General features: G+C 31.9%; 2 protein-coding genes across 8 annotated transcripts in view; one reads left to right on the top strand and one right to left on the bottom strand.

The window, feature by feature from the left end:
- Positions 1–15435, bottom strand: part of LOC122630581 (tubulin polyglutamylase TTLL5) — a 38588-nt gene that overhangs the window by 8916 nt on the left and 14237 nt on the right. The window contains exons 2-4 of one of the 3 annotated variants that reach the window (XM_043815212.1): positions 11919–12093; positions 11212–11295; positions 11008–11131 (exon numbers count right to left, since the gene is read on the bottom strand). In XM_043815212.1, the coding sequence (XP_043671147.1) occupies positions 11008–11131; positions 11212–11295; positions 11919–12085 (375 nt within the window). In that variant the 5' untranslated portion in view covers positions 12086–12093. Of the gene's footprint in view, positions 1–1458; positions 1535–11007; positions 11132–11211; positions 11296–11918; positions 12094–15435 lie in introns of those variants that run through there. The other 2 variants (XM_043815213.1, XM_043815215.1) reach the window with 2 other exon arrangements.
- LOC122630583 lies at positions 1551–14836 on the top strand. 5 transcript variants are annotated; one of them, XM_043815221.1, is made up of 3 exons: positions 3953–5506; positions 8415–8739; positions 14587–14836. In XM_043815221.1, coding segments are annotated over exons 1-3 (420 nt in total). In that variant the 5' UTR covers positions 3953–5505; the 3' UTR covers positions 14681–14836. The 5 variants fall into 5 exon arrangements, with proteins under 5 accessions (XP_043671153.1, XP_043671156.1, XP_043671152.1 ...); XM_043815218.1 differs by lacking the exons at positions 3953–5506; positions 14587–14836 and adding an exon at positions 1551–1695 and having other exon boundaries at positions 8415–10792; XM_043815217.1 differs by lacking the exon at positions 14587–14836 and having other exon boundaries at positions 4655–5506; positions 8415–10792.

Raw genomic sequence — 15435 nt, 5'->3', positions numbered from 1 at the left:
CTCTCTCTCTCTCTCTCTCTCTTTCTCTCTCTCTCTCTCTCTCTCTTTCTCTCTATCTTTCTCGAGCAAGTAATTTATAGTTCGATTTTAATATTATTTTTATCATAGTCGATACCATGTTTATCTATTTTCTTGACCGTTCAGCCTATTGAAATAGGAAATAATAATAGAAGAGAGAAAAAGAGATAGAGATAGATAGAGATAGAAAGAGAAAGAGAGAGAGAGAGAGAGAGAGAGAGAGAGAGAGAGAGAGAGAGAGAGAGAGAGAGAGAGAGAGAGAGAGAGAGAGAGAGAGAGAGAGAGAGAGATGGAAAAACTAAAGAGATTAGAATTCTTGAAAATAAAGATAAGAAAATTTGCCTTTAACCCTGACTGTTCCGCGCATCGTTTGAGTTGATTTGCACGTTCTCGAGGTCGTAGAGAAGAGCATTCCCTATTTTTATCTCGCGCATTTGGCGAACATTTATAGAAGCAAATCGAGATCGTCCGAGTATCGTTACTCGATAACGACGTAAAGTCGTTCCTCTTTTTCCCTTAGGGCTTTCGTTAACGACGACTTTGATCTCATTTTGTTTGAACGCATAACGCAACGAGGTCAAGGATGATGATTAAGCGAATAATGGACATTGTAAAAGTTAATGATTGTTATTCCTGAGCCACGATTATATCGAGTAATTTGTTATATTATCTCTTTATATACATACGTCTAATTTATTATCTGAAAGTAGAACATCGATAAGCAGCGTTACAAATTATATTTGAATTGAAAGGTTAATTTTATTCGATCTTAATATTTTAATAGCGGAAAACAATAATTTTCGATCACAATGAAACGAAACGATAAAGAAATGATATCGAAGAATATCAATAGAAATGTATTGTACTATCGTTTGAAAGTTTATCAAAGTGAATTTTAATTCTATATCAGTTCTACATAAATCACAAATAGTAAAATGAAAAAGAAACATTATCGAGCGTTATTCATAGGTACATAATATTTAGATAAATCAAATTTATGGCTTCGTTCAAATGGTAAAATAATATCAACTCGTAATAATTAAATAAATAAATAGAACTGACTTTAGTAATAGTTTCCATCGAAATGATGGGAACAAAAAGTATTTTCAAATTTCCATTTTAATAACATCAAAGGTGATCCCTACATTATGAATCAAAATTCTTCGACTCAATTTTCTTTTTCTTTCTATTATTAATTGACACTTATACCTTCATCTTATTTACTATCAATGTTCTTGTATTAAAAATTCGATAAACCGATAGAAGAGTAAAAGAGAGAGAGAGAGAGAGAGATAGAGATGCCGAGTAATTCGGACTTTGATTTTCTACGTATCCAATAATCGTAGTGTGTCGTATCGTTAAATGTATAAATAAATAAATAAATAAATAAACTTTGTCGTCGCATACTCATCGATGTCCTTCAACGATTGAAAAACTTACAAATAGAAGAAGTAAACGGTTGACGGGAGCTTTAGATTTTCATCGTTGACAAGGGTGACGAAGATGACGCCGATCGCGCCAGCGGTGGCGCGACGATAGCGGCGATGGCGGCAACTATAACGACGAGGTCGCAAGCCGAAGAGCAACACACACGAGATACACGCAATTTCGATGGTACGACAGTCTAGCACGAGCTGCCGCTCAGGAGACACCCGTAGGGGACTTGCTTGTTTCAAGGTAAGCTATTTCATTCGTTCGACACTCTTTCTCTCTCTTTCTCTCTTTCTTTCTCTTTTAGCTTTACTTTACACAATTTTAAAGATGTATATATACGAAGGTTACCCTGTTTTGTTTTTTTTTCCTGTCAACCTTATGATCGAACCGAACCTATTACTATAAATGAATTAAAAGCTTCGAAAATCGAAGGGAAAGAAACAAAAAATAAATAGAAGAGAAAAAAAAATAGAAGAGTCGTGTTTCAAAGCCACCGACCTCAATATTCCAACTAGAAAGTAACGTCGAAATACGAACAAATTGTTTAATAAAAGCTTGAATGAAATGAAATAAAATGAAATGAATGAATGAATGAATGAATGAATGAATGAATACATAAATAAATAAATAACAAAAAAATGAAGAAAAGAAAGAAAGAAAATAAGAAAGATAGAAAGAATAGCGTAGGGTAAGGAAAATGGTCCAGTGAAAGTTAGACTCGAAGCGACGCGCGACGTCGATTCGATGTTTGTCTTTATGTAACTTACGTATGCACGGGTGCAGCGTACCCGTCCGGGATTTCGAATCGGTCACGTGGTTTGTGCGCCCGGATTTCTAACTTCAGAAGAAGAGGATCGAGATCGATGCCGCCAAGATTTGGCACCGTTCTAGTTTTATTATTATTGTTACTGCTATTGTTGTTATTATTATCAATATTATTAATATTATTATTATTATTATTATTATTATTATTATTATATATTTTCTTTTTTAATTTTATTTTTAACAAAGTTTTAAAAATCTATCGTCCTTATTGCGAAGTACGACTGTGTGCGTTTTTTTGTCAATGAATCGTACGTTCAAAAATAACGGATATATTTTTTTCTTTTAGATACGTCCAATAAAATATCGAAAATTTGTTGGCGATTATATTCTATTTGTTATAATTATTTTTACAGTGAATTCGATTACACTTCGTGGTCATTATCTCAAAATTAATGTTATTATAGTTATGCTCATCCGTGCATCGTGTTTCTCGTTATCTCAATGATAAATGTAATCAAAGGAAATATCAAGCAACGCGCACAGTGTTATTTCGTTGACAGAACAATGCGAGATTCTTGATCGAAGAGATCTCAGAGATCAACGAGGTTATTAATTGAATGTATCGAAGCGAGAATTCGATCTTTATCGTTCTCAATTCCTCAAGTTTCTTCGATCAATTAACCTTTGATTCGTTAGGAACATCATTGATTTATATCCGTATTTATCGTAACCCTTGATTTTCAATTAGATAGATATATAGATAGATAACATTGACAATAACTCGTAACAAATTCGTAAACAAAGTAAATGAAACAAATCAATCAATAACGATAATCGTTGGGTCAGTTAAGTTTCTTCTTCTATTTTTTTTCTTTTCTTTCTTGTCGATCGTCAAGAAGAGAATAATTGCATTCAATGACATCCACTTTCGTTCGATTACCCCTTCTTATATCTCAATATCGTTCAATCGATATTGAAACGAATGAGCGAAGCAACGTTTAGTACTAAATATCTTATTTTAAATGTCGATCGGCAAATTCATTGCTTTGTTAAAAATAGAAAAATAAATTATCAAAACACGTGGATTAAACGTATCGGACAACACGTGTATTTACGTCGAGATCAAGATATTTTTAAATACAGCTAGTTTTTTCCCCCGGTAATAATCAAAACGTTTGTTTCCTCTGCGGCAGCAGATTTAGTTATCGTTAACGTACTTTGCTGTTTATTATTATTATTATTATTATTATTATTATTATTATTATTATTATTATTATTGTTATTATTTATTATTCTTTTTTTTCTCTTTTTATTTATACGTTCGAAAAACGGGTATAAAACAGAAATGGAAAAAATAAAAAGAAATGGATGATCGAGTTAACGTTCGAAAACGAATATATAAATTACGAAGGATTTATTTGTCTCGATTATGCGTCGTTGATCAATTGATAAAAATCCCGTAAGCATCCTCTTTGAATCACGATCCGACGAATTCATTATTTAAGTTTTACATTGATTACGTACTATATCATCATCTCATTCCTCCATTTATAGTAATAATCCAACGGGATTACCGTCTCGCATTACGTCGCATGATGCGCGTTGATAGTTTTCCCGCAAAAAAGACCTTTTGCGCTTTGAAATCGAACGTGTACACGCATAGAACGAATCAGAGGGAGAGAGCGAGAAAGAGAGAGAGAGAGAGAGAGAGAAATGACGTCGCGCGATATCGATGCGAATGTCTTCTGATTTAATAATGATCATGATTTTTCCTCGATCTTCTTCGTTTCATAAAAACATAATAATATTACGAATAGATTGAAGAGAACGATAAATTTCATGTTTTGGTTTTTTTGAATTTCTAAGAGGGAACAAAAATAGAAGGAGATGAGAAAAATAAAATGATGAAGAAATATAAATTATAAATTTAAACTTAACACGTTGAATTCGTACGAAAATTTGTAAAAATCTCGAATTAAATGAATGGATTGATTCATAAGAATATATTGTAGTTGGCAATCATATTGGTTTTTTTTTAAATAAGTATGCAAATATAATCTATTCAAATGACTTAATTCATTAATGGTTATATAACATGATTGTATTTTCAACATGATTTTATTCATTAGAAAATTTTAAAAAATGAAGATTAAAAAGAAAAAGAAAAAAAAATGATTCATCAAAATGTATTATAATCGGTGGGATTGTACGCTTCTTTATATCAACAAATTTAAGTGGAACAAGAAAAACAGGTTAATTCGAATGGCTAATTAAATAAATAATAAATATTAATTAATTAATGAAAATTAATAAATAAGGTGATTACATAACATGATCATCATTTTATTCAATCAAAAATCATAATGATTCAGGATTAAATAAATAATTCATAAAAATATATTATAATTGATAATCATTCATTTATTTATATAAACAAAATTTTTATATGAAACAGGAAAACGAGAATGACTAATTGATCATATAAAATTATTTACACGATTGAAATTTAAAAAATTCGGAGAATTAAATAAATAATTCATAAAAAAATACATTAAAGTCAGTAATCGTCCGGTTCTTTACAAAAAGAAAAAATGTAGGCATAATAGGAAAAAACGATTATAATCGTCTTGTTCGAAAATTTCAAAAATTTAGGATTACAAAAATGATTCATAGAAATGAATTATAGTCAGTAATCATTCGCTTCGTCATAAAAAAAAAAAGAAAAAAGAGAAAAAGAAATTGAGATGAAACAGGAAAAAAAGAATTAGCAAATATAAAATCGATCACGTCATACGATTAATCAACGTCGATTCAATAGCGCGGGAATTTAAAAAGAAAAAAAAAAAAGAAAAAAAATACAGATCTTTCTTTAAAGTAAACGTAAAACGAGTTTCGAGCACGTGTCACCTGAATTTGTTCCACTGATTTTATCGACTCGTATAGTTAAAAGAGTAACCGTTGGTTGTCTGAGAATTTCAAACCGAAGGAAAAATGAAGTTTGTACTTTTTAATAATCGGCCAGTCGTGAGAAACCGGTTCCATGACGCCGCGTTACGCACCATCGTGTCTCTTCGTTCCATAACCCGATTGCATTTTCTATCATATAGTATTGCCATCAGTTGCGATCATACAAAGTTACAACTCAGACGTGTCTTTTCGCCGGGTGTGTAGTAATAATGTTATCCATATTTACGTTATTCTGACCATTTATGGAGAAAAATAAAAAATAATATTTTTCCCGCTGTACTCATATTGTGACATTTGTCGATCGATTCAACGATATAAAAGAGTAAGATTTTCTTTTTAAATACAGTTTAATTTTTTGACAAAAAATTGAGCGTTTCTTAATATGGGAAATGATACATATACAAGGTGTATACATAATACGTGAATTCGGAATATATCAAAATAATCAGAATAATAAAAATTTATCTATTAAATTATCAAATTGTTTGAACAATTTGTAGATTTTTTATTAATTCTCTTCTCCGTAAAGAATATATTTGAATTGTGAAAGTCGCAAAACTGAAAACATTTCATTGATCTTAGGAACTTCTCTAAAGTATTAATTGTTATTCGAATTCATTAATTAAATGACAAACTGTTATATTTATTGGCGATATAAATAAATATATATATATATATATATGCAAATACAATTAAATAGAAAATTTTTATATATTTTTTGTATACTGAAATCATCAATATATAATATCATTCTATGTACATAGATCCTGTATATCTATGACACATAAAATGCTATAAGTTTGAGAGTTCAAAAGAGAATAGATAATTTTATGTATTAAAGATTACATTATATAAGATTAAAATAAAAGGAAGAAAATATTTATTCAAATAAAACGCGTGTCGTTTATTTCACTGAAGACGATTAGAATCTAAATGTTATCGAGAAAAAGAAATGTTAAATTAAAAAGATAAGTAAGAAACTCGTTCTTCTTGCTAATCGTGAAAATAATAAGATAATAAAATTCGTTCGCTATTTTAGAAAACAGGAATTTTGATCGGTGGAAAATTTGTTTTATTTTTAAAAAAAGGACAAGAAAGAGAGAAAGAGAGAGAGAGAGAGAGAGAGAGAAGGAGAAGGAGAAAAAAAATTAAAAAGAAACGACAAACATCAATAGATTATTGCCTCCATCGACACGAAATGCCGTCTATATAAGCGGCGTCTATTCACGTCCGTCTTCCATCTAAATGTCAAGGTATATCGGCTATCGTCGTTAATTTTTGAAAATCGATGTATTACATCGTGATGCGTTGAAACGCGAGCAAGCATGCGTACGTACGAACCTACATGCATGCGTAACTTTCTTCAAAGTAAAATTCACGTGAGGTGAGGCAAGCCCTCGCTTATATGTATATCCTTCGGTACGATGAAAACGACGATCGCGAATCTTCGATCTGCCGATCATGAACTTCCTCATTTCGTGATATAAACAAATATTTAAAAGGACGAGCACGTGGACGAGCGTCGAATAGAATTTTAATCGTTTCTTAGAGATATCTCAAGTTCTTCTTCTGGTTCCTTTGGTCACGACGAAAGAATCGTGACGATGATCGAAATTTATTTGACGAAAATACATTTCTATTCTCAACAACAAATAAAAAAATAATATCGAAAAAAAAGATATATATATATATATATATGTGTACACGCACATGTTGTGCTTTTTTAATTATCAATAATAACAGATATTAACCGCGACACCGCAAAACGTATTACACATGATAAATACACACAGCCAATGAATAATATACATACTATTAAAAAACTCCATCAGTGATACCTTTAAGTTTTGCATTGCATACAGAAAGAGACGTGCGCGCTTGTATTCAGAACGTTTGTTATATCTACTGTTCAAGGTCCCCTCGCGCAATTATTAGCTTTTCAACGAAAATTTCAACATATTCTTACGTGTGCCATACAATAAATTACTTCCTGTGTTATACCTTTTTTTTTTTTAATCGCAGCAAAAGACGACAATATAATAACTACGATTATTCGATCTTGAATAATAAAACGAACGAACGAAATTAAAGAAGAATATTTAATAACGATCGTACCGTATAATCGATTTCTTAACCTCGTTTAATTCTACGAGTATATATATAACGCTATATTATTTACCCTCGTCTTATTTACATGCAACTGAATATGTAAAGTTTCATGGTAGAAAACAAAGAATAAAAAAAAAGAGAAAAGATAAAAAACGTATGAGATAATGTTGATCGGATTATTCATGATACTTCTGGATGTAAATCGATGTAACTACTCATTCGTAAACACTTTGCGGATATTTGAAATATTGCGCGTTATTAATCGATTCTCGTATCGCGTGTTTTTCCTTTTAATTATTCCAATAAATTAAATTAGAAAAAGAAAAATATATATATACGCATATATGTAAATTTATATATATATGATTAAATTAAAATTGATTTAAAAAAGAAAAGATCTAACAAGACGATATCGATATGAACGTTCCTCTTTAAATTCAACGAAACTATCTCCTCTCGACTTTATCTTAAAATCTTATAATGTTCTACAAAATTACGCGTGTATATGTATCTATATTCTATTCATTCTCCATTTTCATCCCTCTCGAAAAATAATTTTTAAAATGTAGTAAGACATTTTCATCGCAAAGCACAATTAGTATTCTGGTGCACAACGGATCTAAGGAAAGAGACGACTGGAACAAAAATCGACTGCTATGAAAAAGGTAGAGAAGAGTAGTCCGATGATTCGACCGATTCCATTTTTTTTCGTACAGACTCGAAATATTTTTGTAAACTCGATCAGATTTCAATGACTTTCTCAATTAACGAATAAGGTCGAAGTCTCAATCATTCTTTTCGATGATACGATTTCGTCATATACTTTTAGTTGATCCGCCGTAAAACGAGGTACGAAAGTATGACACTGACGGCCTAGTGCGGTTAACCTCAAAGTCTCGATTTCCCGCCGTTAGAGCCGCTACTTTTAGGTGTTCATAATTTAATCGAATTATTTGCTTATAATCTCTTTTACGTATAAGTAATTTTCGAATGTTGCTCTATGTAATTGTGTATTAATATCCACACGTTACTGTCATCTACGTCTTGTATATCTGTGTGATAATGTCAAAGAGAGTGAAAGAGCGTGTAACCTTTGATACATTAATTTATTATATTTTTAGTGAATGAACAAGAGAAGATGCCTGGCCACCGTCAGCCTAATTCCTTAGAAGGACTTAGTTTGGGACAAGTGTGCCAACAACTCGACGGGACGTGCCGCCGGCTGCAAGTGCTTTCTCAAGAATCATCGGCAGCACAGGTGCTCGCTTTCGCAAAACAAACTATCAGGCCATATTATATCAATGCCTTACCCGCACGTCTACGCTCTCAAGTTATTGAAGAAACTTCGAGAATGCTGTACGGTCCCTCATCGGATGGTTCAACTCTCATTTCTGGTCCTGCTCCACTGTATTTATTAGCACTGCTTCTTGGTCATGATATAAAACAGTTAAGGGTGATTCTTTGTTGTTACTATGGATGCAGTCATCAAACGTCGCTCCTAAAGTTATTAGCTTCCGAAGGAATTGGACTAGAGTCTTTAGAACTGGCCCGTTCTGCTTTATTGAGATTAGATTGCAAGTTGTTAAGATCTGCTTTATTAAACATGAAAAATTTGTTAAGTTTGACTCTTCGCAATATAGCTAGCGATGCTGTACTTCAAGTCATTGGGAAAGCATGCCCCAAGTTAGTAGTTCTAGATGTAGCATGTTCGAGACAAGTGACGGATGCAGGCTTAAAACAATTATTGCTGCAAGTGGAACTCAGAGATAAAGCACCACATACGACTACACAAGAGCCTACCAGTTGGTCCAAATTGAAAACCTTGCTATCATCTAGATTAAAGATGAGAGGTTCTAAATCCGAAAAGAAAGAAAAGCAAGGTGTTTTGTTGGAGTATTATGAAAGTCGAAATTTTATTTGTGATACGCTTAGAGTTCTTAATGTTGCAAGTACTAGTGTTACAAGTGCAGGTGTACTTTTGGCCTTAGTATATGTACCACAACTCGAATCTTTAGCAGAATACAATCACATGGGAAGAGTGGTAGAAATTATGAACAGAGGACTTATCGGATTGAAAACTCCATTTTCCTTAACACAAGCAAGAAGCTGCAGAACAACACCAGCTCGTCTAGAACTTCTTGCTCAAGCATGCCCACGAGTGGAAAAATTACACATTTCTGAACCTCATCATCCTCCTGAAGCACTGCGATTGTTTCCCTATGTCACTTCTTTGACTGTACATGGTATTCCAGCACAAAGAGAATGGCTAGATGGTTTCTATGATTATTTACACACAAATGGTCAAAATTTGAAAGAATTAAATCTTCGAATAATACAAAATGAAAATCTAATACAAATAGATTTGAAAGAAATCTTCAGTAATTGCCCTAATCTCAGAATATTGACCAAGGATGGTTTCAGTATAATATGGGCAGAAGGATTAGATCCACCACCTCTCAAATATTTGAGAAAAGTTCAATTGGGACACACAGTAAATGCCTTAGCTATCACGAAAATTCTCTCCTTGGCACCAGAATTGACTGCGCTTCATATTCACAGTTGTTTTGATCTCACAAATGAACACTTAGAAAAATTATTGAATATTCCCACAAGACCGAGAAGTGGTAGAAAATCTGACAAAAACGAAAATAGTTTAGTGCAGAATTTAACATGTTTTTATATATATGAAGCCAGCAAAGTGTCTGCAACTACTGTGTTAAATATGTTTCAAAACTGCAAACGTTTACGAAGAATCGGTAATTTGGCAAATTGGGGATTGGATTGTGAAGGTGTAACGATGTTACGAACGACGTTAGCACGCGCAAATTTAGACGTGGATTTATGTCCTGGTTCTCATTGGTTTTGGAGCAATTGTATTCAGTAGCATATATCAAGGCTGATAATTTTATCATTGAGGGAGCCTTTCCAGCATTTTTAAAACCATGACATTATTAGTTGTTCTATAAAAATCTATAGATTTCCATTTTTTAAAGACTCCTCATTTATCAGTATTAAAAATTTAATTTAGGTACTTAGGTGAGCTAATGGCTTTTGAAAAAAAAAGAAAAAACAATAAAATAAAATGGAGTTGCCATTTTTAAATAATAAAATTTAATATAAAATTATATTTTGAAAATTAAAATGCTACAAATGAATATGCATTGTTATATATTATATCGTGCAATAATATTAATTCAAGTATTCAATCAAAGTATAATATAAATAGTGTAAGACTTAATAGTATATTGCAAAGTTCAAACAGCACTGTCCTTATTCAGCTTTGTTATTTGAATATAACAAAAATATAACGGCAGGAATTAAGTCTAATATAGATATTAGTATATATTACTGACAAATTGGATACTTTCTTGAGTATAAATTAAAAATGATTTAAATCATTGGATATATAAATCAAATTATATTTATTCAAATTATAAGTGAAATAAAAAACTATACCTCTTATCTTGTTTTTCAAGTAAACAATAATAAGAAAGAAAAATTGTACTTGTATATATATTCGTGTCAAATTATAATAATTGAAGAATATATCTATTTTATAAATATTTAGATAATCCTTCCTATAATAATATTTTATGGTTATAAGTTTTATCTCTATTTTCATAAGATACAAAATATTAATTATAAGTAAACTAAAATGTGTTACTTTCTTTTTTATAATTTTTAATTTAATTTTTTTAAATATATTAAACTTACCTCTGATAGGCCATGGGATTGTAGTAAAAGATTTATAAGCTTGGTGTCTGTTTGAAAAATTTTGTACGTCATATGTAACTGTTTAGCTGGTGGATCTTCTGGAGGTGTAGACAAAGCACAACATCTGAAAGAATGAATAGAACAATGAGAAATAATGCATAAACATCATTAATAATTAGATCAACGGAATGTATATATGCTTACTTAAAGCGTAAGGTAGGTGCTTTGTTTCCAACGGGACTACTTAGTAGCCATTCGTTGTTTATTGGACTCTGTTCTTTCGTTGTGCTGTAATTCAGGAACAAGAAAGACATCAAGCACATATAATAATAACGTAGAAAAGACGATTTTAAACTTATAATGTATGCTAAATATGCAATGATAATGTAGATCGAATTGTTTTAACACTACACTAACAGATGGCGTTTTTTCATCGATCATATCGAACGTCGGTAAACGAGGAGACTTTATCATTAACATTTTTGAAAATAAGTAAAAAATCGATTTAACGATAACGAACATACCAACTAAAATAATTTGTAATTAGGAAGGGAAGCGTACTAATCAAACTTTCACTCGTTCTGCTCACTCGTTCGCTCGAGTCACGATTAACAGTTTCGCGATAATTGGTTATATAAAATAATTACGTTCACTTCTTTTAAGTATTCGAGAGACCTTTTACTTCGATAATTAGAGAAATCGTTATACATTCCGGTAATTAGATACATTTACGCATGCCACGTACTACATTTACTTAATCAAAGAGATTTCAACAGCAATTAACTCGACAGTACAGATATACGAGAAAAATGTTCAAAAACGATTTGCTAATTGCAATCACGTACGAATAAAATCGAACGGCATACAAATTGAGGACAATGTATCCATTTAAATAGTTTTCCTATACTCACCGTTTTTCAGTATTAGAATTATGTGGTTTATGCACGAAGGGTTCAAGAGTTTCCTCGCTACTATTTGATAATTGTGACATACCAGAAAGACTGGAGGATGACATCGACTCTTTCGGTCGTTTTCCCTCCAACTTTCTTATCGTAGCGGCTTTCCTTTGGGACAACATGATCGACCCTGAAATCACAGAAAACGAATTTATATCAAATTTACCATAAAATGCTTTAATGAAAATTGAATTCAATCACATCGATATGTAACAAAATGTATAAATATATTCTTAAGAATGCAGGACATATAGAAATACGTTAATATGCTGGTAGCATGCCAATTTCAATAACAAGGTAGGACAGAATAGGGGAAAACAAGAAATGGAGGGAGTATTATAGGATAGGGAAAGACAGGACAGGACAGAATAAAATCGGACAAAACAGGAAAGGATTAATACAGCTCAGCTCGTTGCATCTTAGGTTTCATCTAGGGTTGCGTCTAGGGTTTCGTGTGGGGTTACGTCTGGTATCTTCGATTATCTTCGGGAAAAAAAGAGTAAGATCATCGAAGATGTCAAAAGTATTTTTGCAACATATTATTTTAAAAAATGGACGATATAGTAATAAGAAAAAAATATAATAAAGAATATAGGGTAAAATAAAAAAATTTTAATTTAACCTTAGTAGTATTTTCCAAGGTTATCATATAATTAAATAATTATCATTGCTGTGTCACCATATAGTATCCTCATACAACATTCTTCTGAAACATTTTTTGCATCTTTAACATTTAAGAAAATAATCGCGTCTGTATTTGAATCAGACATTTTATATTTACTATATTGTATTTAATATACGTATATGTATATGTATATATGTAGTCTATTTTATATCCTCCATTTATAATATCAGGTAATAAAAGGATATCAAACGTACTTTCAATCGAAAGATATTTCAACGGGAGATATCGTAAACTAGTACTATGTTCCTTTTAATACTTTATACTTATCTGTTCTACATTTCATGAATTATTATGATTAACATAACTGATATCGATCGACATGTACGTCGATGATCTTGTAATATGGATCAGCCAAAGGAAATTATGTCAGGGTGTTTTTCTTACGTCGTCGTACATAAGCTAGTCAGTCAAGTCCTTAGAGATCCTAAGGCTTCACCTCGTTATAATTTTTCATCGACGTGACAAGTAAAAGACTTTGCTCTTTTAGACTATCTTGTACTAAAAATAGAAAAGAAAAAAAGAAAGAAAAGAAGGGGGGAAAAATCTCGTCATAATTTTATTCGCTCAAAAAGAATTTATTAATCGAGGCTTGTCCATTTATAGAACATATTCATTATACCGAAGATCGAATTATGCATGAAGTAAAGTTTGTAAGGCCACAAGTAAGGGAAATAGAGTCTACCTTGAATGACAAGACGTTACTTTAGTGTGTACGTGAGTTTTACAATTTATACAACAGAACAGTAGAATATTCGAATTTATTATTCCAAGCATTCGCGCAATTATGTGTATGTGTGTATTCATATATATATATATTCATATATATATATATATATATATACACTCCAAAATATATAATATATACAAATATAATACAACTACACACACAAACAACAAGCAAACATAAATAGTATATAGTATATATAATACAATATGGCATCGATTCCCTACTATATCATCGCACCTTCCTTATGTTAGAATGTTAATGATGTTCTGGATATAAATGTGATCTGCGCCAACATTTTTAGACGGTGAATCGACTGGTCGCGTACAAATCAACGGATTAACGGATACAGATATGTTGGAGAAAACCAGTGACATACGAGAATACGAATAAGAACGCGGTATTCGTATTCCGAGATTCGCATTTGAAATGTCATTGCATCAGGTAAAGGTTTTCGGGCTTTAAAAAGTTTAGCACGAAAACGCGTCACGAAAGGTCGTACTTATGTAAAGTCTGCCTTCCTACACTTTAGTTTTAATGTTCGCTTGGAGAATAGAAAAAGAAATGAAAGAAAAAAATACAGAAAGGTGCGTATGTATGTATGAAAGAGAAAGAGAAAGACACAAAGAGACAGACAAAGAGAGAGAGAGAGAGAGAGAGAGAGAGAGAGAGCAAAAGAAAAAGAAAGAGAGCGAAAAAGAGAATATCAGAAAAGTCACAACATTTAAAAATGTGCACGGATATATAGATTCATTATTATTTCTTTTTTATGAAATGACTTATGATTCATCGAACATTTTTAAGAACGAATATGACAATATTACCTTATTTTAATTAACGTAAAAATCTGCATGCCGCATTATGGTACCCACCGTCATTACGTGGCCTATAAAAACAGATGGGCGCCGAATGGACGGTGCGTGAGTCACTATCGCGATTATGCGATTGTACTTCATCGTTTGCATAACACGGAAAAGGGAGAAAGCCATTTAATATATTCGATAAACCGTAAAAGTTATGCATCTCTAAAACACGCACACATGCACACACTCAACGACAGAGACAGAGACAACAACTGAGAGAAACAGGGACAGAGATATTGAATTTATCTGACATACCTTACAAACAATTCAACCTACAGAAATAATTTTTTTATTGATAAGTATACAAAGGAAATATACATCAATATATTCAGAGCAATTTTTTTTTTACAGGTTAAATGGTGTGGAAGAATCTCAAAGCCAAATTTATTTCCGTGAATGGACCTACAAAACATTCATCCCGCAGTTTCACAGGCAACAGCTGTAAAATTATATTCATGTCCAGTGTACAAGAACGAAATTCAGAAGAAAAGATAATAGGACTAAGATTAATATCAATAAATTGTTTGTAAAATTGTATAATGAAAAATAACAAACTAAGATGTATTAATCATATATTAACAATAAATATGTTCGAAATATAAACACATACAATATGCTCTTCATTAAACCCTACCATTATCCTCTTCAACCAACAATTGGTAAACGACTGATAACTTCTAAACAAAGTAAAATATATTTTGCAAACCGAGTGACCAGAAGTGATCAACAGAATCCACTGATACATAAAGAAGAGCAAAGTGAAACCCGGCCACCACCACGAAAGCTATTCTCACCTGTTAAAAATTCAAATATCTGCTAAAGCGTCCAAGTCTCCCGAAAACCGAGTTTAGTATTAGGATCACATGATGTGACAAGAGGTGGCACGTGAAATCATGCCACCTCCAGGTAAGTTATCGTCTCCTGTTAGAAATTCAAATTTCTCCTAAAGCGTCCAAGTTTCCCGCAAACCGAGTTTAGTACTAGGATCACATGATGCGTAAAGAGGTGGCACGAGAAATTCTCCCACCTCCAGGTAACCTGTCGGCTTCTGTTAAAAATTCAAATTTCTGCTAAAGCGACCAAGTTTCCCGCAAACCGAGTTTTGTATTAGGATCACATGATGCGTAAAGAGGTGGCACGTGAAAATCTCCCACCACCAGGTAACCTATCGTCTCCTGTTAAAAATTTAAATTTCTGCTG

The sequence above is a fragment of the Vespula pensylvanica genome, chromosome 7, assembly GCF_014466175.1.
Source record: "Vespula pensylvanica isolate Volc-1 chromosome 7, ASM1446617v1, whole genome shotgun sequence".
Lineage (NCBI taxonomy): Eukaryota > Metazoa > Arthropoda > Insecta > Hymenoptera > Vespidae > Vespula > Vespula pensylvanica.
This window is presented reverse-complemented; position numbering and strand designations above follow the sequence as displayed.